This window comes from Phycodurus eques, chromosome 1, assembly GCF_024500275.1.
Source record: "Phycodurus eques isolate BA_2022a chromosome 1, UOR_Pequ_1.1, whole genome shotgun sequence".
NCBI classification, from domain to species: domain Eukaryota; kingdom Metazoa; phylum Chordata; class Actinopteri; order Syngnathiformes; family Syngnathidae; genus Phycodurus; species Phycodurus eques.
The window spans coordinates 28,496,161-28,519,975 of record NC_084525.1 but is presented as its reverse complement, the minus strand read 5'-3'; the positions used below and the strand labels follow the sequence as shown (position 1 = coordinate 28,519,975).

Genomic DNA, 23,815 nt, shown 5'->3' with positions numbered 1-23,815 from the left:
GAAGAAGAGTTTGAAAATATATTCAAGTGTTTTGGGATCATAGTTTGGAGTATATTTACAGTTTAACCTCTAAATATAGGCACTTCTGAACATTTTTACGGTGCACAGCATCAAGTTTTGATTATTTTACATGGACAGATTAGCATTATCTTTTGATAAGCGGCACATACTCGATCGATCGATGAAGTTGTTGACACGGTGGAGGTAGTGTCGTGTATGAGGTGCTGGCCCAATGAAAACGCTTGAGATGACGCTTACTTTTCTGTCAGGTCTGCTCGCTCCATCCCAGGTTGTTATGGTAACAAAATCTATAATTGCCATTGGCCCAGCATTATGTGTCATGCGGTGTTCAGTTAAATGAGAAAAGGCCACTCTCTTAAATGGGTTAATTTCAGCAAGTCAAGAAACGTGGTGTTTAAAGTATTTATAAAATTCTATCTTTGGGTATTTTTGAATGAAAGCATGTCAGAGACATGTTATTTAGACACCTGGGAACTTTTTAAAAATGCGATAAAAACGGCATAATCGGTCCCTCTAAAGGAGACAATTGAAATATTTAGAATACAGAAATACTGTAAATATCATTTTGTTGAGGTAACATGCAACAAAAAAAGAAATTAACACAAAGGCCTCTTTATACTCCCGCGGTTGCGTAGCCGACAACGCCTGCATTGCATCACGTGACCGACGAATTGCCCCGCGCAGCACCTCTGCCTAGCTTGCCGCGCACATGACAAAACTAGTTGCTGCGCGTCGAACGCCGCGGAGATCCTCTCTCGTGATTGGTCCGTTTTAGTCGCATGCTGTGATGACGTACTCAGCGTGCCACTTGGATCTATGCCGCCGCCTTCTCGATCGATTTTGCAGCATAATCAAACGTATCATCTGGTCATCTCGTTCCATTTGTTCCAGCAGACACTGTTCCACGGTCGCCATTGTTGTTGCTTTGTTCCTTGTTCCGGAAAGGAAAGTAAAAACAACTACCGGAAATGGCCCAAAAAAATGCAGAGGAAACTCCACCCTGTGGCGTCCTAGCCAATACCAGCCGTAGCGACACCCTCGACTTGGAGGTGAACTGCAGTACATTTTCATAACTGCGTGCGTGGGTTGCGCTCCAGTATAAAGGCAAACTACGCACCGGGTAGCTGTAGTGACGTCAGCGCGGTTGCTGTCAGTGCGAGTATAAAGAAGCCTTAACATTCTTAATCGTCAGGCAAGTGTGAAAATAAATTAACTAGTCTTTTTATTAACATTTAACTATGAACCCTCTTTCACGTCTTGCAAAATTCGCGAATAACATGGAATGGCCTTTGCCTTTAACACGGAATGCAGTGATGGATGTTGTGGCAAACTTTCACAAAGTGACACGTAATCTTGCGGCCAAGACAGTTCGATGACGGTGGGAGACGTGAGGGTCGGGTGTTCAACTGAGAGTCTATGCACGCACGTCAGTTGTTAAATTGTACACCCCTGCTTTCCGCGCTCACACAGCCGCCGTCCCACCTCTGCTACGCTGCTGATACTCCCTCTGAAGGTGTTTGATGGACGGTTCAGTAACCTATAGAGACAAACCACGGCATTGAAAAAAATCAAGGTGGTCATAAAGTGGACGCAGGTGGTTGTTCAGGGCCATGTGCAGAATTAGGCGCCACACGGCAGAGCGCTCAGCAAGATATTTCATTCGTCACAGTCATGCTTTGTGATTCCTGACGGGAGAGCACTTCTGCTTTCCCGTTCTCCTGCGTCACATAGTTGCCTTTATCGGTGAATAGTAAATCTCCCGGGGCCGCCTGACTGGGACTGTCCTCGTTCTCCTCTGGCTCCCCCGTGCCGCCGCTGCCGGTGTCCTCCAGCGACGCTTGCGCTACAGGCGACACGGCCTCTTCGTCGACGCTGTCAGGGATTAGCGACGTGATGAGCACCTTTCTGGGGGGGTCTTTGTCATGTCGCACACACTCCTCAATGCAGCCCTGAGGACACAAAGATAAATGACATACTGGACTGTACTTGGGTTTTGGTTATAAAATAGCCTCCTCCAAATTCACGAAACATAAGTTATGGTCCAACTTTCCATCCAGTTTCTATACCGCTTATCCTCATGAGGGTTGCTGGTCTCTTGAAGCTTATCCCAGCTGACATTGGGAGCACACCCTGCTATTCACTAGCGTAAACTCGCTACCTTATCTTAGCTTAGCATACAGTTTGGTGGTCATGGAAACGGGCCAACTCTTCATAAGGATTTTATTATTATTATTATTATTATTACTACATGGATGGCACGCAATAAAAGTCCATCCGTCCATCCGTTTTCTGAGCCACTTCTCCTCACGTGGGTCGCGGGCGTGCTGGAGCCTATCCCAGCTGTCATCGGGCAGGAGGCGGGGTACACCCTGAACTGGTTGCCAGCCAATCGCAGGGCACTGAATACAGGTACAGGTATGGCGGCACGGTGGCCTCACTGTTCTGAGAGCCCGGGTTCAAATCCAGCCTCACCTTTGTGGAGTTTGCATGTTCTCCCCGTGCCTGCGTGGGTTTTCTCCAGGTACTCCAGCTTTCCTCCCACATCCCCAAAACAGGTCAATTGAAGACTCTAAATTGCCTGTAGGTGTGAATGTGAGCGCGAACGGTTGTTTGTCTATATGTGCCCTGGCGACCAGTTCAGGGCCGAGGACTCGGGTTCAAATATGGCTGGCGACCAGTTCAGGGTGTACTCCACCTCTCGCCCAGAGTCAGCTGGGATAGGCTCCAGCACGCCCGTGACCCTAGTGAGAATAAGCGGCAAAGAAAATGGATGGATGGACGGATGTACTGGTATGAACAGTAGTTTCATGCATTGAAGATGAAGAGATTCTTTGGTTTGTTGTTGTGTAATCATGACAGGTGAAAACAGACTAGAAACAATACAAATGATTTACCTTTCCCTTGGAATCTTCTTCTTTGCCTAACACAAACAAGAACAGGACAACATGTTATAATATCTTTGATCGGACAATTACATTAAGTCAGAAACAAAGTCGACTTAAGAAGACTGGCCCGTGTGAGGACTGAACCAACGACCTTCGGATTCTAAGACTGACATGCTACCAACTGCACTAAGGCACAACATTGAAGCCCAAACTCTCAAGAGAGAGGTGGGAGGGACCACAGGATGCTACGACAAAATCCACCTTTTCAGGAACGGGAAATGCATGGTCCTAATGACTACAGCATTTACCACCATCCTTATGCCCCTCATTGTTGTACTCGACACTTTGCGAGCCATGAACTTCACACTCCCTACTTTAGCGCACCCCTTTTGTGATGGAATGTAGACATGTAGAGAGACAATGTTGGCTTTATAACGGCTGTGTGGCCCAATGCATAAGGCGTCTTGACTTTCAATCAGACGATTGAGCGTTTGAGTCTCTTCGTGGTCACATTTAGTGCTTTGTGAAATCATTCCAGAACGGAATTACTTTGATGTTAATGATCTGATCACCATGTGATCAGAGGCTTCAGAGCCAACTCCTGAGAGGTGAAGCTGTACCCAGGGAATCCTGAGTCCCTGAGGTTGTGGGTTCAAATCTTCAAATCTTGACCCTGGGTGGGCATCTATACTGACTCCCCCCCTGCTCTCGCTTACATTGCCTGGTTATTATGCCTTTTTTTGTGATTTGCTTTACCACACAGTAACAATATCAATTGGTGCAGTTGAATGGGTAATATAACACATTTATTCACTAGAAGGCTGAAAAATACTTTAAATACATATGAAATACAATGAAGTGCAAAACAGGCAAAAAATAAATGCTTTCCACAATAACCTGCAACTACTTATTTTGTAAGTAGTATAAGTTTGTTAGTCCTGCAACTACTTATTTTGTAAGTAGTTGCAGGACTAACAAACTTATTTTGGACTAACAAACTAAAGGTAGCAAATATAGGCCAACAGTAATGTAACTAAGCCTTATCCTTCACTCTTCGAATATTATTGTGCGTGGTAACCAGAAGTGGGTAGGAACGTGCTACATTTACTCAATTTCATTGACTCAAGTAACTTCGGATAAATTGTACTTTTCAGAGAAGTTTTAATGCAACGTGCTTTTTACTTTGACTTGACTATTTATGTTAAGAAGAAACAGTACTTTTACTCCGTTACAATGATCTACACTACATGCCGTTCGCAACTTTCATTCATCAATTATTGCTTGGGTGATCTATTTGTCTAGATTACAACTTCTGCATTTGGCGCTGTTCAACCAGTCCAATGTAACTTCAGTTTGACCTCAGTTCACCAATCAAACGGCACAAAGCGGTCACATGACCGCACACAGTCTTTTATTGGGCTTTGCAGGACTGCCAAAGTGAGAAAAACAAATCTGTGGCGCGTGACTCGTGTTTGCATTTCAGACTAGGAAAAACAAAAGCACAATGAAGCAGTATAGTTTTGTGACTGCCCAAACGTAGATATTTCATCCCACTTCTAACTTGAGAAAACACATTGCGGTAAGTTGGAGATGTTTTTGTTTTTCTTTCTCAGTCGCTTTCCCTCGCACATGCATGCACGCACGCATGCTAACTACAGTGCCAACCATATCTATTAAAAGGCCTATTCTTTATCAATAAATCTGGTCAACCAGCAGCGTCTTCATTTAGTAATTTCAGTAAACGCACATAATGTTTCTGTAAGTGCAAGTCCAATTTGGCAGACAGGTTTGCGCCAGGCTGGGCGTTTTGGTGCAGCAAGGGTGTGTGTCCTTGGAGATGCGTCCAGCGGAGTGACGTCAATCTAAACTTACCCCGGCTCTGACCACATCTAAATAATGGCACACTAAGTAGACCGCCGGTCTAACGTGATTTTGGATAAGGTGACTGGGGCACAGGCAGGCAGAAGCTGAGCTCCGTGGACATATTTAAGTCGCCAGCGATTATTACCAGCTCATTCTGGATTTAATAAGGATACCAGCTCAGAATGTCTGTTGGCACACCGGCCAGCAGTGAAAGTAGGGAAAGTAGTTTATGTTTATGAAAGTAGGGATCATTGCGTTAAACTGTTCACCATTTCAGTTGTCCGGATTTCTGGGGCGTGGCTAAAACAAAGCCCAGGTACACACTTGGGTTTTCTGGCATGAGCTGGCCCTCCCCCACTATATACAGTACACACTTAGCGTCTTCATTGCATCAGTGGCTATGCGGCGCAATTGCGAGTTACTTACTGGCCAATTTCTACCACTACATTGTGCAGTTAGCTAGCAGCCTATGCCTACACGCTGAAAAACGCATCTTCCCTGGACAGAACAGCTCGGTGTCATAAATTTAATTCCTAAGTGTTATGTGTTTTGTGATATTCTGGCTACCGTACCGTATTGAAACGCAATGCATTGTGGGCTTCTAACTAGCATGATGTGCTCAAACGTCTCGAGACTTCGCCACAGGCTGAAAACATACGCCTTTGTGTTTAATAAATGGTTAATTTTCCCTGAAACGTCTCTGTTATGTCAACCCACACACAATGTCAAGCGAGGGAGCGCCGGATTATACGACACCGCCGCCACCAGTTGCCAGCGTCCAGAAGCAGGCGTCCAGAAGCCTGTTAGCCCGCGAGCTATAGCGGCTCGTACCAAGTCGTGGCAAAGAAAATCCTCGCAACGACTAGGTGGAATATATTCCAGGCACTGGGGGCTTTAAGCGTGTATATTTTCTCATGGAGTAGTGATTATCCACCCCGCGCCACAGTAATCAAACAGACGAGCACGCAGTTGCAGGCTGAAGTCTCCGTTGTGGCCCAACGAATAGATTTCATTCCGCGAGCCGGAATATGTTGCAGTGGGATGACGTGTAAATGTTGCTCAATGAGGCTGCGTGGCATAACAGATAATGTCTGAAAAGCTGAAATCAAAAGCAGCTAAGCCTGTACCTCTTGAGAACCAAATCTTGATTGCAGCTATTAGCAGGATCCCGATCGCAAGTAAAACCACACATGCGATGACGACATGCTGCCGCTGGTTCTTCTCTGCAACACAGTAACAACACTTATTTAAACAGTGCAACTGTAGTAATTCACAAATGAAAATAAGTATATGCAACAATGAAGAGTTAGATCAAGAAAATGTAATCAAATACATTGAAAAAGGTATCATTTAGCCCAGTTAATCTCAAAATGTGGTTCACTGGCTCGCTCTTGGGCTAAGAAAAATAATTATTGAGTTAAATACAAAATAAAATCCATTTAAAACATGAAATACAAGAAAAATGATAGAATGATTGAACACATCAAATTGGATATTTTGAATTATATACGTTAAGCCTTTTAAAAAGTTTGCATGTGCATTTAAAACCATTAGCCAGATTAGAGGAAGCAGCCCAAGTACAATTCAGTTGTATTTGACTTTTAAGAACAATCCATTTGCATTGAATCTTTAAAAATGTTTTGTTTTTAAACATGTATTTAGGTTCAACTTTTATATAACTTTTAATGTGGAAGTGTTAATGTGCACACTGTGCATCATGTTACTGTGGCTTACAATAATACTAAATACTAAAACCTGTGCCTTGTGTTTTTTGATGAACACTTATTATGGTCATGATATATATACAGTATCAGACTGTAGCGTAGAGACTATAATATGATATTCTTTAAAGTTTGTGTACGTCTAAGAAACCACAGAAACCACACAAGGTGACGTGACTGATCGCGGAGCGGCACATGGAAGTCTCACATCCGGCCCGTGCCCTCAACTTACCACATACAACGTCAGAGTGGTCTGATCCTCTTTGACCGATAGCGTATCCGCTCTCACACCTGGAAAGAATGGTGGCGTGCTAAATGATAACTGGACAGTTTTATTTAAAATACCAGACACAATAAGAGAACATAACAGTACGTTTGCATGTACACATTCGTCAAACTACCGCTAAAATACAGCAAAAAAAACATTTTTTTCTTAGCTATGGAGCAACCTAGGCTCACCAGACATGCTCTTTTATTGGAAATTTCATATGCTTTTTAAAAACAATTTTAGTTGTAAAACGATTTCTATAATATAACATGGATCATTTTACACTTGAGACTATGTGAGTCCCGGCACGCACATGTCCTTGAAACAATGAGTCCGAGCCCTGGAACAATGAGTCCCTGCAATTTATCATCACGGAATACAGATACAGTAATCCTCCGCAACGTAACAGTTCTTGCTTTGTGGTCCCGCTATATTGCAGATTTCTATTACAGTTGTTACTCTATCTTTTATACTGTTTGTAAAATATGTTTGTTATCTATTGCTCTTGATCTCTCTCTCAATATATATTATATGTGTTTGCCACGATGGCAAATTTTTTAGAACAATATATTTTCCCAAAAATGTTAATGATAAACGATAGTTTTTTTTAAATGCCACTGATATAACAATAGAGCATAATAAAGAATTGTACAAATGATGACCTGGTAATCAAACATATGAGCACAACTGTGGACTGTTGTCTCATTGACTAAATAAACACAATAAGAGCATTTCACAAAAAGAGCAAGTAAATAAAAAGGGAAAGTTATACGTGTTCAAATAAAATGCTTAGCCACAATAAAAAATAAAGTTTTAGGTTCCCCATTTATAGTGACCTCTGTATGTCGCCACGATCAAGCGAGCCATTGCGAGCTGTTTAGCTCCTTAGCTAGTTAGCTCAAGGGATAGCGAACTTAATAAATAGTTAACTTTCCCTAAAGTCTCCCAAGTGTGTGCATCTATGGAGCCAAAGCTGTTCCGCCAGCGGCTAGCAGTGTCGTGAGCGGCGTGCCGGGTGTTACCACAACAATGAAAATGTATCGAGTCCGAGAAAAAATATTGTGCCCATTGTATTTATGGAACGAGAACCCGCCCGACTCGACCTCTGATTGGTTAGCACCAAGGCAAGACTCGTACTTTTAGTGGATAATGATTCGCTGAAGCACTTCAGCAACACACACATACGGTGGGTAAGCAAGACGCAGATTGACCAAGCTTTCTGCGTCCCTGCTCATTTTTTTGCATCCCAGACGAGGGGCACACATCAAACGAGATCCCTGATATAATACTTCTATCCATCCATTATCCCAGCTGACATTGGGCAAGAGGCCCCGCACACCCTGGACTGGTCGCCGGTCAGTCGCACATATTGAAAAACAACCATTCATTCAAACCTATGGACAATTTAGAGTCTTCGATAAACCTAACACACATTTATTTGAAATGCAGGACGAAGCCGAGGTAAACGGAGAAAACACACGCACGCGCAGGGTGAACATGAACATATCTTTGTCCACATAGTACATATACTCTGTACTAAATAAAAATGTTTTATAAAAACATGCAATATACTAACTTGGTCCATGTAATACAGCTGCTGTCCCACGAGCTCCGGTTGGAAAATGAGCCTTCAGGACATTTGTGGCACACTGTGTCATGGGTTTGATTCCCTGGCAACAAAAAAGGAGATGGAGTGCAAAATGACAAGAAGAACTGATTTTGTTAAGTGCAAATGGTAAAGGTGCCACACCTTTAATGAGCACCCCCCATCTGGGCTCACAAGACATGTGCGGTACACAGGTGAGGCACACGTCACTGGAGCAGTGGAATCCCAGTTCACACATGCAGGTGCTTTTTTCGGTTTTGCTCCTCTGCTCCGCAACCTGAAAGTTTTTATCTAGAAGAAAACAAAAACAGTGAAATTTAGCACCAGTGAATAAATCAAAGCTGTGATGGATGTGAGGTGAAGACATCTCACTCGGGTCGCAGTACGGCTGACGTTTACACTTGTCTTCCGTCGTGTATGTATCCTGATACTCGTTGTCGTTGCATTGGAGGCATTGAGGAGCTGCGCATGTGCCCCATTTAGCCATGCTAGTGCCTGAAAACATGTTTATGTTGTGAAAAGGTACCCTCAGTCATGTTAAAGATAACTTAAAGGTTTCAGATACAGTATGCACTTCTTCACATTATTGCTGCTGAAAGAAAATTGCTGAGCCTGAAGACTGTTACCGTAGCTTGTTGGTCACCTGTACCGTTTCAGTCTTCCTTTTAGGCAACTTTTGACATTTTTTGGCATTATTCTTGTCCTTTGTGCGTATCTATGTGTGTACACATTTTTTACATAAAAATGGTAGGTAATAGTGGTTTACCTGGATGACACATTTGGCAGCACTGTCCACTGAGTTTGTATTGAGTCAGAGGGTCACACGGTGGCTGAGCTGCAATATTTACCTGGACAACAAAATGTAAGACTTCATCACTTCAATTAAGAACAAACGGGTAAATTGTATAGAATTATAGATTGCAAATGAACAAGGGTTTCAAATTTCTGAATGTCGCAGAATGAACTGGTTTAAAATACGCAGAAAAAAAAGGAATGCTCCGTTACTGACTCTTTTTCATTATGATCGTTTTATATTTCTGGCCTACAATTGTTTTTCATACAATCATTTACCATAATTATGACTTTATTACAGCATTAGCATAGGTGAGTAACAGACTACAGCAGGGTTCACCAACCCTTTGACACTAAGAGGTACTTCTTGGGTATTGATTAAGGCGAAGCACTACAAGGTTGATACACACTTTTAAAATAAAACATGTTTTCAAACCATACATTTAACAATATGTTATTATTAAAAAATAATGATATTCATCGACGTGAAGACAAACTTTTCCTCAAAAATTATCAATGATTTAACAATGTAAGACACAGATGTATATCAAAAGGCCATACAAAATTTCTAAAATCTCTGCATTTGTAACCGCATAACATCTACTTAGTACAATGAATATGTAGTTCAATGTAAAATCACGAGTTAACTTTCATTGGGCAGGGTTCGCGCTGCGCGTGTGCCACCTCGCCAATGGTGAAATGAAACAGGACGTGGCGAAGCGAATATTGCCCACGTGAGCCATGCTGGCGAATCAAAATTGCCTGCGCCAAAACTCAAAAGCCCATCCTGACAAAAGATAAAGTGAGCACGCTCATTCTGCCGTGTGTGAACGGTGTTAGTAGTTGAGTCGTGTCACACTCCACTTTATCTCTATACTCGGCTGACACTGACAGCAGTGCTATTGCTACTTGCAAGATGATCATTACACAGTATTACATTTTTACAAGGTATGAAGTTAAATCAATATGTCAATATTCTACTGCTTCACAGTTCTGAGGACTCGGGTTCAAATCCAGTCTCGCCTGTGTGGAATGTGCATGTTCTCCCCGTCCCTGCGTGGGTTTTCTCCGGGTACTCCGGTTTCCTCCCACATTCCAAAAACATGCATGGTTGGTTAATTGAAGACTCTAAATTGCCTGTAGGTGTGAATCTGAGTGAGAAAACGGTTTGTTTCTATGTGCCCTGTGAGTGGTTGGCGACAGGTTCAGGGTGTAGCTCAGAAAATGGATGGATGGATGGAAATATCCATCCATTTTCTGTACCGCTTTATCCTCACTAGGGTCGCGGACATGCTGGAGCCTATGCCAGCTATCTCCGGGCGAGAGGCGTGGTACACCCAGAACTGGTCGCCAGCCAATCGCAGGGCACATATAAACAAACAACCGTTCGCACTCACAGTCAAACCTATGGGAAATTTAGAGTCTTCAATCAACCTACCATGCATGGTTTTGGGATGTGGGAGGAAACCGGAGTACCCGGAGAAAACCCACCCAGGCACGGGGAGAAAATGCAAACTCCACACAAGCGGGGCTGGGATCTGAACCCCAGTCCTCAGAACTGTGAGGCAGATGTGCTAACCAGTCGAACACCGTGCCGCCCAATTACTATCACTTATGTGTAATTGACAGATTACCAAATTGAATAAAAAAAAAAAAATACTATTAACTGCAATTAGAGATGTTAGAAAATGTCCTCCATGACGCAACAAGCATCATGTTTTTATTGATTTTTGGTGAATATTTTGGACAATTTATTGCTTTTTGGTGAAAAGTAAGTAGTGGACTCTCATTGCCAACTACTACTACAATCAGAATGAGAATTTATTTTTTTTATTGCTTTTTAGTGACTTCACCAAAAGCCTCGGCCGTGTAACTTGTAGACGGTCCCTGGCGAATGTCAGGCGAACATCAAACGTCCGGCTAACTTTCTCTCGCTGCCGTCAACCGAGGAGCCCTTGTATTAGTACAGTAAATAGGTAACACTGTACACTACTATGAAACCGCAGGGGCCCAAACCATGCTGTGAAAACGAAAGTGAACGTAAAAGCGTTGGTGTTTGGAAATAATCATCTTTTTTTTTTAAACACCTTTTTTTTCCGGTGACAACATGTCGTGTGGTGTCCAGTGTTAATGAACACTCACCGGAGCTGCCCACAGCAAGGTCATCATGGTCACCGTCACCACCGTCGTCATCGTCAGGCGAGGACGAGACCTCTCTGAGTGTCTCTCTCTGCCACAAGGCAGCTGCTGGCTTGCCGAGGTCGAGGTCTCCCTTTAAGAGGGAGGAGGAGGACGAGGAGGAGGAGGAGTTTGGGGGACTTTCCTCTGCACTGACCAATTTGTGACCATTTCCCGGAAGACATTTACATTTCTTCTCTAACTAGGGAAACATGCATTCATTCATTCAAATAACAACAATAACTTACAAAATACGATTGCGTTTGAATGCTGAAAAGCCGAAGGGCACTGAAATGCTGTGGAATTAACTACATTGTTGAAATGGAGCATGTGATACTTGGAATGGTTTGAGATGATCAATCAGAATCAGTATCAGAATCATCTTCATTTGCCGAGTATGTCCAAAACACACAAGGAATTTGTCTCCGGGAGTTGGAGCCGCTCTAGTACAACAGACAGTCAATTTACAGAACACTTTGGAGACATAAAGACATTGACAAAAAACAATTGTGCAAAAAGATGCAGAGTCCTCGAGCACTTAGAGCAGTTCGAATGACTAATATTGCAACAGAAAGAAATGTGGAAGAAGTCGGTAAATATGTAAAATATGTTTTGGGTTGGGATTTGTGTGTGTGTGTGAAAATGTAGGAATTGGGGAACACTTCCCAAGATGTCTTGAATCAGCTAAACAGTTTGACGTTGGAATGGTTTGAATCAATCAAGCTTTGTGGAAGGAGGAGATAAATGTGTAATGTTGCTCTCAATATGTGAATTTTACTGTGAAAATGTGCAAATTTTGGGAATGGGGATAGTTTCCAAGATGTCTTTAATAGTAACACATTTTATTTGGAGGGGCCTTTCAGGGCAGTCGAGGTCACTTTGCAGTCCACTAATAAAAAAAATGACAATTAGCATATTTTCATTACCGTCCATTTTTTTATGGCGCTTGTTTTCATTGTCCTCCTGACTGGTCGTCGGCCAATCACAGGGCAGATTAAGACACATCTGTGGACAAGAGTTTCAGTTAACCTAAGTAATCATGTTTTGGGACTCTGTTGGAAGCAAAAAAAAAAAAAAAAAAGCAAGCACGAGATCTGAACCTCAAAACTCACAACTGTGAGGTAGATGTGCTCATCATGAAGCAAGTGTTTCCCAACCTTTACTGAGCCGAGGCACATTTTGTACCCTCAAAAATTCTCATGGCACCAAAAGTCACAAAGGTTGCTAAGACACATTGATTATGCACCCTCTGGCATCTAGTCAAAGAGCATTTCATTGTTCTGCCTGTCACTATGTGTCACTGGCATAGATAGTTGAATAAAGATAGCGTACATTCGTCATGAATATTCTACCAATTAAGTGAAATTGAATAATTTCCTGCGGCACACCTGATGATATCCCACAGTACACTAGTGTGCCATGGTACAGTGCCTGGGGATCTTTGCACTCGGCCACCGTGCTGCAGTTAGCAATCCTATAAAAATAAAAATAACAACACACCGAGCAACATGACCAAACGCCACTCAACTGTCACGCAATGAGTCGGGTTCGGCAGCTAATTATATGTATATAATTATTATTTAAAAATTATAATTAAAAAAACAATATATATATATGAATATATGGTGTTGAGCGGCACGGTGGACGACTGGTTAGAGCGTCAGCCTCCCAGTTCTGAGGACCAGGGTTCAAACCCCGGTCCCGCCTGTGTGGAGTTTGCATGTTCTCCCCGTGCCTGTGTGGGTTTTCTCCGGGCACTCCGCTTTCCTCCCACATCCCAAAAACATGCATTCATTGGAGACTCTAAATTGCCCGTAGGTGTGAATGTGAGTGCGAATGGTTGTTTGTTTGTATGTGCCCTGCGATTGGCTGGCAACCCGTTCAGGGTGTACCCCGATGACAGCTGGGATAGGCTCCAGCACGCCCGCGACCCTAGCGAGGAGAAACGGCTCCGAAAATGGATGGATGGATATGGTGTTGAAAAATAATACTTAAGCATATTTATAATTTCATATCTACCCGTGGCTAAAATGCAAAGCATGGAGAGTATCTGTTGCCGAAATACACGAGTGGAAGCAAGAATTGCTCTTGGCAGAGCCTCTCAAATATCCATACTCTCACCTTTCTCTCACCTTTATTTCTCGGGCGTTTTCTCTCTTTGTATTATCATAATATTGCTACAACGGCCAAGGCAATCCACTTCTTCCTGAACAATCACGCCGTGCTGTTTGTGGTTCAATAAAAAATAATACAGTAGTATGTGGTGCCTCAAAACATTGCTTCTGAATAAGAAAACTAGGATTTGCAGTTTCTGTGTTGCAGTATGTGCCAGATTCAATCAGCAGATGTGCGGGTGTGAGTCGCCAACTGTATTTTTTCACATTTGTCCAGTTCAGGCGCATTTGTCTGTGTTGCTCGGTGTGCAACTCCAAAGATGAAGTATGCAGGCCATCAAAGAACATACATTTTTAAAAAGGACTTCAAATTGTGGAAACATGGAAAATCTCAGAGTGATTGGTGAGGTCCATACCTCTGGACCCAAATGTGGATAAACAGGCTGGAAGTACAATGAGGAAGAAGAGTGCACAGCCTCAAAAATAGTGTTATGTATGAATTACACAGTTGTCATATAGGGGGCCCCTGGAATTCAACCAGATACCTCTTGATCCACAGTCAAACACTCTACCACTGAGCTACACCCCCACAGGAAAGGTCCACCCATTAAAACAATTCCTACGTTTATGATCAAGCTACCAATTAACAGTTAATCAAGTGCAGTACCATGTCACAAAAGCTGAAGTCGTGGTACTGTTGTGCTTGACCACACCTCTGTAGCACACCAAAACTGCTAAGGAATTCCCCCGTACAATTCTCATGCTGGGATTTCCCACAAAAGGGATTTGAGAGTCTCTGGTGTCCCCAGAGATACCATTCTGGATTCAAAAACAAAACAAAAAATCCCTTTCATGATTGGTTAAAAAAAACAAAAACAAAACCTCACCTGATTTCATTTGAATGCCTACAGGGCCGAATGCAATGCACCTCCAGTGAAAAATCCTCCAAAGCAGAAGGCCACACATTAAACAAAAGACAGCAATGGCAGACATCTTTCTTCTTGACACATGGCTCTTTATTACAAGAAAAAGAAGACACGCTTTGCTTTTAGCTACTTCCCATTCTAGGAGTGATCATTTTCTACCCAGCAAACAACACACTTCACTGTGCCTAGCTTCGACCTTTGGGTACCCTTCCACTGCCAAAACGTGGCACATTGTAAATACTAAATATATAATATTATATTATCTACACTATATAACACACACACACATATATAATACATCATACTACTTATGAGAACATGAAGTCATGTGCCTTTAAATCACTTTCCCCCAAAGCAGCATGCTTTGCTTTTTCTTTGGCTTTTTTTTATTCCAAAAGAAGCAGCAGCTGTACCAAACAGTATCAGATTCAAAGCTGTATGACTCCAGCCTCATCGTCATATTGTATAGCCCGCTCAGTTCTTTAATGACTATCAAAACGTGTCATTTGTTGCATTAATTTAGCCGTTTTTCTTCCTAAAATTGGTTGATTAAAATGGATGTATCAATAGTTTTTGTTCATTTATCTCATTAAATAATTGGTTGATTAATAATAATTAGTTATAACGCAAATGAATAAAAAACAGTTTTACAGTTTTAAATATACATTTTAACTTTTTTTATATTGTTTATACATTCATCTACAACTGACATGGCCCATCTGTCCATTCAAATATTCAAATGTGGCCTTTGAGGACCAATGTTTACCCACCCCTGTCCTACACTGACCTACTATTAACAGTGGTTAACTTACTTTTGCATTTGTATCACCTTTGCTCAACTTTTGTTTTGTAATGGCAACAGTTTGACAAGTTTGATCTTTTTTCCCCCCCAGTTTTTCCTAGAAAAAATAAATTATCAAAGGAAAAAAACGGTGCCATGTAGTGGATCTAGTACAATGCTAATTCTACCGCAGAGTCACCAGTAAGTTAGCAAATTCAATTCGTAACCTGAGGTTCCAGTGTAATAGAACATTAAGTGTTGTCACTGATGGTGTAGTGGTAAATCTGCCCGACATTGGTGCATGCAGCATCGGTTCAGTTCCCACTCAATGATGATGTTAACATGAAAGGTTGTCTGTCTTTATACAGCATGTGCCCTGTGCCCTGCAACTGACTGGTGATCTTTCGCCTGATGTCAGTTGGGACAAGCTCCAGGTTCCCACAGCCCCAAATAAGATAAGCGGTATAGAAAATTGATGAGCCATTATGCTTTCACCTATTGAATATGCTACTTACATTAACATCTGCTTGGTTAACTGCATTCATAATTGATATTACATTTATTGTCTCGCTCATATTGTACCTAATAGCTAGATGCTCTCCTGTGTTACATTGTGTGCAATTTTTATTCCTCTTTGTTATCACTGGTAGTTGTTAAAACACAAAAAAGCAGAAGAAAAAGAAAGAAACTAAAAGCATTCCTGTTGAGAGCCAAATTCTCAAAACATTATCTGCCTTGGGTGATGTTAGCACGTGACTATACTGTAGTTTCACCTCCACGTTTAGTTTCACCTTTTTACCTATATTTTTTTCCAGAAATATTGTACACGTTTTGGGGCATTTGACTTTTGTGGTTCCAATTAGTCATATAAATGAACCAACTCAAATTCTGTGATTTGTTGGTATTTCACAAGCCATGCTATAAAGGCAAAGGGCTGGGGATAGTTGCAATGAAACATTTGGTTCCAGTTCCCCGTTGCTCCATCTTCCTCATTTCAAACCGCCCTATTGGAGTACATATCCCACCCGAATGATGATGTCAATGTGGTGGAGTGTGTCACTGCTTGATGCGGCCGCACACTTGTGCAGACGTGCGCGCCCCGAGGAGAAAGCTGAAAGGTAAGCAGGGAGAGGTGGGGCCTTAGTCAGGCCTGACATACCTACAAGTACTGGAACCTGAGCTGAAGTGGGCGGGGAACTGCCACACACACATACACAATACGACAACAGATGGACTTTTTTTTAGGAGCAGATCGGTGCCGGAAAAGAACCAAACAACTCCACTGCAGTTTCGAGGTGCACTCGATTTGAAGAGGAATTCTGAGAATGCCGAGTTTAGGAGCAAAGAAGAAGGACAATGTGTCCAGAATGGAGAGATTCATTGAGGATTTGCCACAGGTGAGAGACCACTTGTGTGTTGGGACGAGAAAGATTATGTTAAGCAGCACTTGTTCAAAGTGTATTTATACCACTTCTATATGTTCTTCTATATGTGCCCGTGCGATCAGGGCGCATATAGACAAGCAACTATTCACAATTACATTCACACCTCTACAGGCAAATGTGCTAACCATAACATCACTGTGCTGCACTCGGACTAAAACCAGACTAAATAATTTCCTTAAACCTTTTTGCGAGGGGTGGTACATCAGGCCGAAAGAGGAAGCAATTCAATTTTGGTGATGATCTGGAAACAGAAATTTATTTTCCATTTTTGGATGTTACAGTCCACTTCCATCTGGTCTAAGTCTTAACCATCAGACTCACTTTTAATATTTATTTAAATGTATGCGTAATAAACAGGCTTGGGGACTAACAGAATACATGCAACAGAATTATGTAACCAGAATGCCCCCTCCTGCCCCCCCAGAAAAGGTTACTGTATTAGAGTTACTATTGCATTTATTTTTACTGCATTACAGCGACTGAAAAAAAACTTTTAATCAGATTACAAGTACAACTATTTTTAAAAATCAGATTTTTTTTTGCAGGATTACAATTTTAATGTGCAGAGAGGCTGGTTGTTGGTTTTGAGCTGCAACTTTTTTTTAGAGTTAGCAGCGCATCACTGTGTCATAAGTTGGAAGGCAGGCGTGCTATTGATATTGAATTTATTTTGTCACAGTTTGTGTAGGAGTAATCCAAAAATAATTGAAAGTAATCAAGTTACATTACTTGGATATTGTGGAACTTGGATTACGTTACTGCATATATGTATTTTTTAAAACAGGTAACTAGTAACTGTATCGCAATACATTTTTAAAGTAACCCCCCCCCCCCCCCCCCCACAACCCTGGTGATAAATATAAACATATTAAAAACATATTTAACATGTTTTCATACAACATTGTGGAGGGTAAATTTGCATATGACTTGATCAGAAACAAAGATTTTTCTGTGATGAATTGAAATGCCAAATGTAAATTCATGGATAAGGCAGATCTTCTGACATTACAGAGATTTAAAATTTTCATACAGGTATGAAGAAAAGTGCACAAGAAAACTTTAAGTAAAACTACTCACCCTGAAGATGGATAGTAGTGGTGTGCTATTCTGCATATTTTGCTATCGATCCAATACCAAGCAAACCTTGATTCGGTTGTGATGATTTGTGATTTCAGCTGAGCAATGAGATGCAGCTGAGCATCATGAACAAGGTGAAGACTGGAGAGTTGTCCATCGACGACGCTCTGGACCTGGCCAGGAAGGACCGGGGCCAGTTAACCAAACTACATCGTGCCCCTGAGGAGGTCAGAATATTTTATCTAAGACCACATCCAATTCATACCTTCTTTATGCTGACCTGAGGTCACGATGCTATCATCCCATGATGGCAACTGTATTGCTCACAGTTACTATCAGGGATATTTGCATGATATCTGGGATTTGCCATGTTAATTGATGATGTATTTACAAGTATACACTCCATTCATCTAAACTGTCATCCCCTTTCATACCTTGCAATGAAAAAAAGTATCCATATCGCACACACTTTTCATCCGATCTGGCCAAGTTTGAGCTATTTAAGAAGAATGGGCAAAAATGTCTGGATGTGCAAAGCCGGTAGAGAAATACCCCGAAAGACTTGCAGGTCTAATTCCAGCGAAAGGTGGCTCTACAAAGTATTGACACAGGGGGGGATGAATACAAATGCACACCACATTTTTCAGATTTTTAGTTTTCTTAAAATTTTGCAAACTATGCACAGTATAATTTCTGTTCCAGTTTACAATCATGAGCTACTTCGTGTTGATCGATCACATAAAATCTCAATTAAAAACATTTAGGTTTGTGCTTGTAAAATGGCAAAATGTGAAAAAGTTGAACACTTTTTCAAGTAGGTGAGCTGGGTACATATAGAAAATGCGCAGGAATTAGTCCCCTACTGTTACTACATGAACACATTAATTTCTTCCTTTGAAATTTCTGTTCAGCGACATCTCAGTTTTCATGTGCAATATCTGAGTGTCATTTCATTTTCCTGTTTGAATATCATTGCTCTCGAGTGAACACCTTGTGGGTCCACTTCACAATGACTTTGACTTTGTAATATAATGAAATTTTCCATGTTCTCTTGCATCAGCTGTTATAAACATTCAGCTATATAACCAATGAAAAATGTTTTTTTTTTTAAAGTGCATCCGTTGACCGCCAGAATTATTCTCCCAAAACCTTCACTCAAGAGCCGATCGCTATCACTTTGCTGTAATGAGCCAAGTGCCAACAACCTTGGATAAAAACAGTCATGTTAAAAATGTATTTTGAGGAGATGATTGAAGATGGAGTTATGCACCAGTAGTGTAGTTGTGCATGCTGCTTATTTTTCGGCAGAGGGTGTGGGTTCGAATCCCGGTAAGTGATCCCATACCCATCCAGTGAGTTGCGTCAGGGCGTCTGGCATAAAAACTGTGCCTCACAAACTATGGGAATAATTTGCTATGGCGACCCCTGATTGGACAAGAAGAAATGCACAACATTAACAAAAAGCTTGAAGAACTGTTTTCAAGAATGCTGTAAATCCATTTGGATCACTCTGAGAAAAAAAAATGCATTTGCGCAAAACTGCAAATTTTACCAATCAATTTGATCATGTCAAAAGAATTTACCGGCTCAGATGGAACATGTTCAGTAAAGAATCATATTCTCTTCCAAATAGAATGCCATGTCTGTATAGATTATTTTAAATTTTGCATTTATTGAATTCTGGAAAAGGGATCTTAATTTGGTCCATGCAGGTGAAAATGGGGTGGGGAATAAACGATGAACTCTGAATTAATGGGCTTTCAATGTAACATATCAGCTTTATTGGCTATATTGCTATATGCTGAAAGGAACATGAACAGCTATTGAGACATTCCAGACAAATTTGCTTCAACATTTTAAATAATTAAACAAACAACATATTTTTAGGTTTGTGAAAAGATAGATTGAAGTTTCCGGTGCAAAAGTCCATCTGATAATACTCGATTGATGGTGTATTTTACGCAATGTTTCGTGTTAAAAAACTATTTTTATTGATCTAAAATGTGACATACACAGTCGTCAGCAATGGACGATGATGGGTATGTTCAAATCACTCAGTCAGACATTTGGTAGCTAATTTGTTTTTGACAGGCAACAACCACAAAATCGACTTGTTTTGAAAATGGTGATACTATCAGGTAGTGCTGGGCGATATATCGAGAAGCTCGGTTTGATCGATATTTTATTCATGCTTGATATGGAAAAAGGGGATCACCAATTTTATTTTCTATACTTTTCGTTATTCCGTGAGACTTCCGCCAACATGGAGGCGAAGATGCTCGCAACTAGCGTGCCATAAATAAATACTCCGAAAAAAGGGCACGTCTATCATTTGGAAAAAAATGTCGCAAGCAAAACCGTGTATAAAAGGTGTTACGAAGAAGACAGGCATAGCCGTGTAAAATCACCTGAGGATGAAGCATGTTATTGAGTGCGATGCATGTATCACGTTAAAGAGAGCCGCAACTCCATGCTGATCCTGTAACGTAAACAGAACAACAATGGAGAGCGTAGCGATCGTGGTGGAAGTTGAAGCGCTTGTGTTTTTGTGTTCGCTCTGTGAACGGGGGGTCGGAAGGTCACAAGATAGTTGTTTGTTGATCATAGACAAGATAGAAAGTGTTCACGGGATTTGTTTACATTAGCATTAGCAGCTACTAGCTAGCTCCGTTGCGTGAGCCACCGCCGATCACGCAAATAGTTTGACAGTAGGTCGGCCATTGATGTCTGAGCTAGCTGTTCCGGACAGTTGGGTTTGCACTGTGTGGCATTCTCAAAAATGATTCTTGTATTTATTTTTGTATTTGCTTAATTTACAGATCACCGCATTGTATTTGTTCCACATGAAGTCACGTTTCGTCTTCGTGTCTTTTTCTTCTTCTTAAATTCCGGCAAACTGGGCATGTTTAATTGCATCGGTGCCACCTAATTTTTAAGTGATGACGACCTGCAACAGCGCCAAACCCTTAGAAATACATTCAAATAACAAATATTGAAGCCATAATATATTAACGATTACAACTGTAGAGTAATTAGTATGTTGCGCAATTGAACAGTATGCAGAATTATTTTTATCTTATTACATAACATACTGCAAAAACTGTCCCCTGGTAATGTTCTAGACATAATTTTAAAAGATTAAAATTCAGACAAGTGAAGTTCTGGAAGTGAATTTCAATAGGTTGGCAGCTCTGCAGTCATAGCCATAAATGCAATTTTGATAATTTCTTCCGGTGTTTCGGTTTTCGGCCTTGGGTTTCTCATTTTCGTTTTTTTGTTTTTGTTTGTATTTTCATTTCAAGTATTTTCATTTCAGTGCATCGGTAATTTTGAGATTATTATATTTTGGAATACCTGCAGGGAAAAGTAATTTATTTCTTTTTGATGTGTATAATTGTTCAATAAACCTTCTGCTTTATCATGTAAATCAATTATGTCTGGTCCAGTTTTTTATATTTATAAACTTTAATACAATAAACATCGAGTTGGATCGAATATCGAAATTAGGGGAAACATTTAGGCCATATCGCCCAGCACTACTGTCAGGCATTTTGTCATCTATTCATCTCTTCTTGAATGTATTCAATATTTATTATGTTGGGGCTATCCACACAGGAACAGCTTCCGTCACAGTACAACTTCAGTGTGCACAAGCATGGACGCTACAGGTGGAAGAAGCGGGTTTTTCAGGTCCGTCCGTCCGTCCATCTATCTATCTATCTATCTATCTATCTATCTATCTATCTATCTATCTATCTATCTATCTATCTATCTATCTATCTATCTATCTATCTATCTATCTATCTATCTATCTATCTATCTATCTATCTATCTATCTATCTATCTATCTATCTATCTATCTATCTATCTATCTATCTATCTATCTATCTATCTATCTATCTATCTATCTATCTATCTATCTATCTATCTATCTATCTATCTATCTATCTATCTGTCTGTCTCTCTGTCTGTCTGTCTGTCTGTCCGTCCGTCCGTCCATCCATCCATCCAGATGGATTTCAACACCAAAATGCTGTGCACCATTGAGAAAGGCATCGTCAAGCGCCAACTTCCCTTCGCCATCGTCAAGAGTTGTGATGATGGAGTTGGTTCTAGATTTTCTATTTCGTTCAAAGGCCACCATGATTATGAGCTGGAGGCCACTTCAGTGGACGACAAGCACAAGGTTGAATCTCTACACGATTAAGTTCATACCCACATTTTTGCTGTCTCTCCATTATCATGTGTGCTTCCTTTGCTCCAGATCATGCAGCTTGTAAACCAGATAATTTACAGGAACATCTACAGTCATGCTGAGGGGGGTAGTGCAGGGACACACCAGCAGCCTCAAGCATCGCAAACCCTCCGGGAAGGTGTCCTTATGCTGCACAGGGGCGGACTGGCATCATTCCGATGGGTCAAGTACAAACATTTTGTTCTGGGTCATTTACGTTACTTCCGTCTTGGATATCTGGTTTGTTCCAGAATGAACTTCCACATTAAAAATCCTATTCATTGTTTCTTGATTTGGGCGGCACGGTGAACCACTGGTTAGCACACCTGCCTCACAGTTCTGAGGACCGGGGTTCAAATCCCGGCCCCGCCTGTGTGGAGTTTGCATGTTCTCCCCGTGCCTGCGTGGGTTTTCTCCAGTTTCCTCCCACATTTCTAAAACACGCAGGGTAGGTTAATTGAGGACTCTAAATTGCCTGTAGGTGTGAATGCTCTGGGACTGTTTTGTTGCTTCAGGCACATGAATATTGATATTTTGCAGAATATCATCAAGAAGTCAGCTGCCGTTCTAGGATCAGGTAGTTGCTCAGTTTTCTAACAAGAGAATGTCTCTAAAAATCGGTCCAAATTTCTTTAAATTACACCAAAACCAATCCTTTTGACTTTAGCTATAAACGTGGACACACACAACGATGAGTATTATGCCTGTCAGAATCTACCGTAATTGTTTCATTTTGCTGTCTCCAATTCACCTGAGTTCATCCTCCAAAGACTACTACGCAGGGAACTTGTTTACAACATGTGATAAGTAGCCACACTTTTACTTTTCACGTGCTTTAGTAGGTGCTGCTGTTTTGGTGAGCAATGGACTTCAGTTGCGCTCTTGAATTGACTAATGTGTGTGTGTGTGTATGTGTGTGTGTGTGTGCGTACGTGTGTCTTTGAACAATAGTCTCGATGATCTACTATCCATTTTTTATATATTTAAGTGAGGCATCTATTTCTCTAAAGTGGATAATGCACCAGTTAAGAAAAAGGCAACTAATTGGGGCACACTGTCTATTGGAGGAACGGCCATAATTTGATATTCTAGATACCACACTTGCTGCCAAACACATGATCTCCTCCACTGTCATTCCAGATATGAGGTTCAGCTGCACCCTGGCCAGTTAACACTCGGGGCCCTTTAGTCACCGAGGCGACGGCGAGCTGATGTCCTCGAAGCCCGTAAGCGTTGTGATCCATCTGTCGGATGGCGACACCAAAGTACAGAAACCTCACAGCATCGATACCTTCACGCTTGTCACTCGCAAAAATGAATACCAGTGAGTGAACCTCACCATGATAACATGATGATGAATGAATCCAATACCACAGGAGAATCGATCAGAATAATCTTTTTGTGAAATCCGATAATTGAACCTTTATTGACTTTGGGTGTATGGGACCAATGGGGCTGAAATCAGGCCCGATTATTGGTATGTGTGCACCCCACTTGACAAAGCAAGAACACAAAAGCTTATAATAGGACACGTGACTCAGAATCTTGCAGGGATGCTGCATTGTTATATGCGACAAATAATGAATTTTGTAAATGTTTCACGCAGATTTTCACTTACATTAAAATACAATATCACTATATCCCAGGAGATTTATAGTCAGTCCAGGAGCAAAATGACATGCTTGTTTGTAACTTTTCTATTTTGAAAATGTTTTCTGGGAGAAAAACCTTCTTTCCTCCAAGTGGGATAGATTACTAATTAACCACGGCACACCTGAAGAGCGCTCACGGCACACTAATCTAAGAATCACCACACTTGGGACATAACAGTACCTGACAATTACTACGATATGCCGTGATGCACTTTCACAAGCAATTTTCGAAGGAAGTGACATTCCTATCTA

The 23,815-nt window shown here is 41.3% G+C and overlaps 3 protein-coding genes across 6 annotated transcripts in view; 2 read left to right on the top strand and 1 right to left on the bottom strand.

Annotated features, from left to right (window-relative positions):
- Positions 1-293: 293 nt before the first annotated feature.
- Positions 294-11,408, bottom strand: cd40 (CD40 molecule, TNF receptor superfamily member 5). Its single transcript, XM_061697951.1, has 9 exons — positions 11,299-11,408; positions 9,131-9,212; positions 8,737-8,859; positions 8,509-8,655; positions 8,335-8,428; positions 6,723-6,781; positions 5,897-5,992; positions 2,916-2,941; positions 294-1,970 (listed from the first exon to the last, which is right to left on the bottom strand). Exons 1-9 carry the CDS (start codon positions 11,347-11,349, stop codon positions 1,665-1,667), a joined length of 984 nt encoding a protein of 327 aa, XP_061553935.1. The 5' UTR covers positions 11,350-11,408; the 3' UTR covers positions 294-1,664.
- Positions 11,409-16,232: 4,824 nt separating this feature from the next.
- LOC133407792 (uncharacterized) lies at positions 16,233-23,144 on the top strand. 4 transcript variants are annotated; one of them, XM_061686068.1, is made up of 7 exons: positions 16,233-16,273; positions 16,401-16,552; positions 17,776-17,904; positions 21,293-21,367; positions 21,690-21,863; positions 21,942-22,099; positions 23,052-23,144. In XM_061686068.1, the coding sequence occupies exons 2-7, from the start codon at positions 16,481-16,483 to the stop codon at positions 23,098-23,100; spliced, it is 657 nt and encodes a 218-aa protein (XP_061542052.1). In that variant the 5' UTR covers positions 16,233-16,273; positions 16,401-16,480; the 3' UTR covers positions 23,101-23,144. The 4 variants fall into 4 exon arrangements, with proteins under 4 accessions (XP_061542052.1, XP_061542043.1, XP_061542026.1 ...); XM_061686059.1 differs by lacking the exon at positions 23,052-23,144 and having other exon boundaries at positions 21,299-21,367; positions 21,942-22,240; XM_061686042.1 differs by lacking the exon at positions 23,052-23,144 and having other exon boundaries at positions 21,942-22,240.
- The window catches only part of LOC133407785 (uncharacterized), a 41,019-nt gene continuing 40,326 nt past the window's right edge, over positions 23,123-23,815 (top strand). Inside the window, exon 1 of the mRNA XM_061686030.1 lies at positions 23,123-23,235. Within this exon, the coding sequence (XP_061542014.1) occupies positions 23,123-23,235 (113 nt within the window). The remainder of the gene's footprint in view (positions 23,236-23,815) is intronic.

Bases quoted from the DNA above. Each gene is read 5' to 3' on its own strand.
- cd40 (XM_061697951.1), bottom strand. From the start codon at position 11,349: ATGACGACGGTGGTGACGGTGACCATGATGACCTTGCTGTGGGCAGCT. The intron at 6,782-8,334 runs GTTAGTATATTG...CATTCTTTCCAG, and splicing joins AGCTGTATTACATGGACCAA to GTGTGAGAGCGGATACGCTA. The intron at 5,993-6,722 runs GTAAGTTGAGGG...ACTGTGTTGCAG, and splicing joins CCACTCTGACGTTGTATGTG to AGAAGAACCAGCGGCAGCAT.
- LOC133407792 (XM_061686042.1), top strand. From the start codon at position 16,481: ATGCCGAGTTTAGGAGCAAAGAAGAAGGACAATGTGTCCAGAATGGAG. The intron at 16,553-17,775 runs GTGAGAGACCAC...TTGTGATTTCAG, and splicing joins TCATTGAGGATTTGCCACAG to CTGAGCAATGAGATGCAGCT. The intron at 21,368-21,689 runs GTCCGTCCGTCC...CCATCCATCCAG, and splicing joins GGAAGAAGCGGGTTTTTCAG to ATGGATTTCAACACCAAAAT.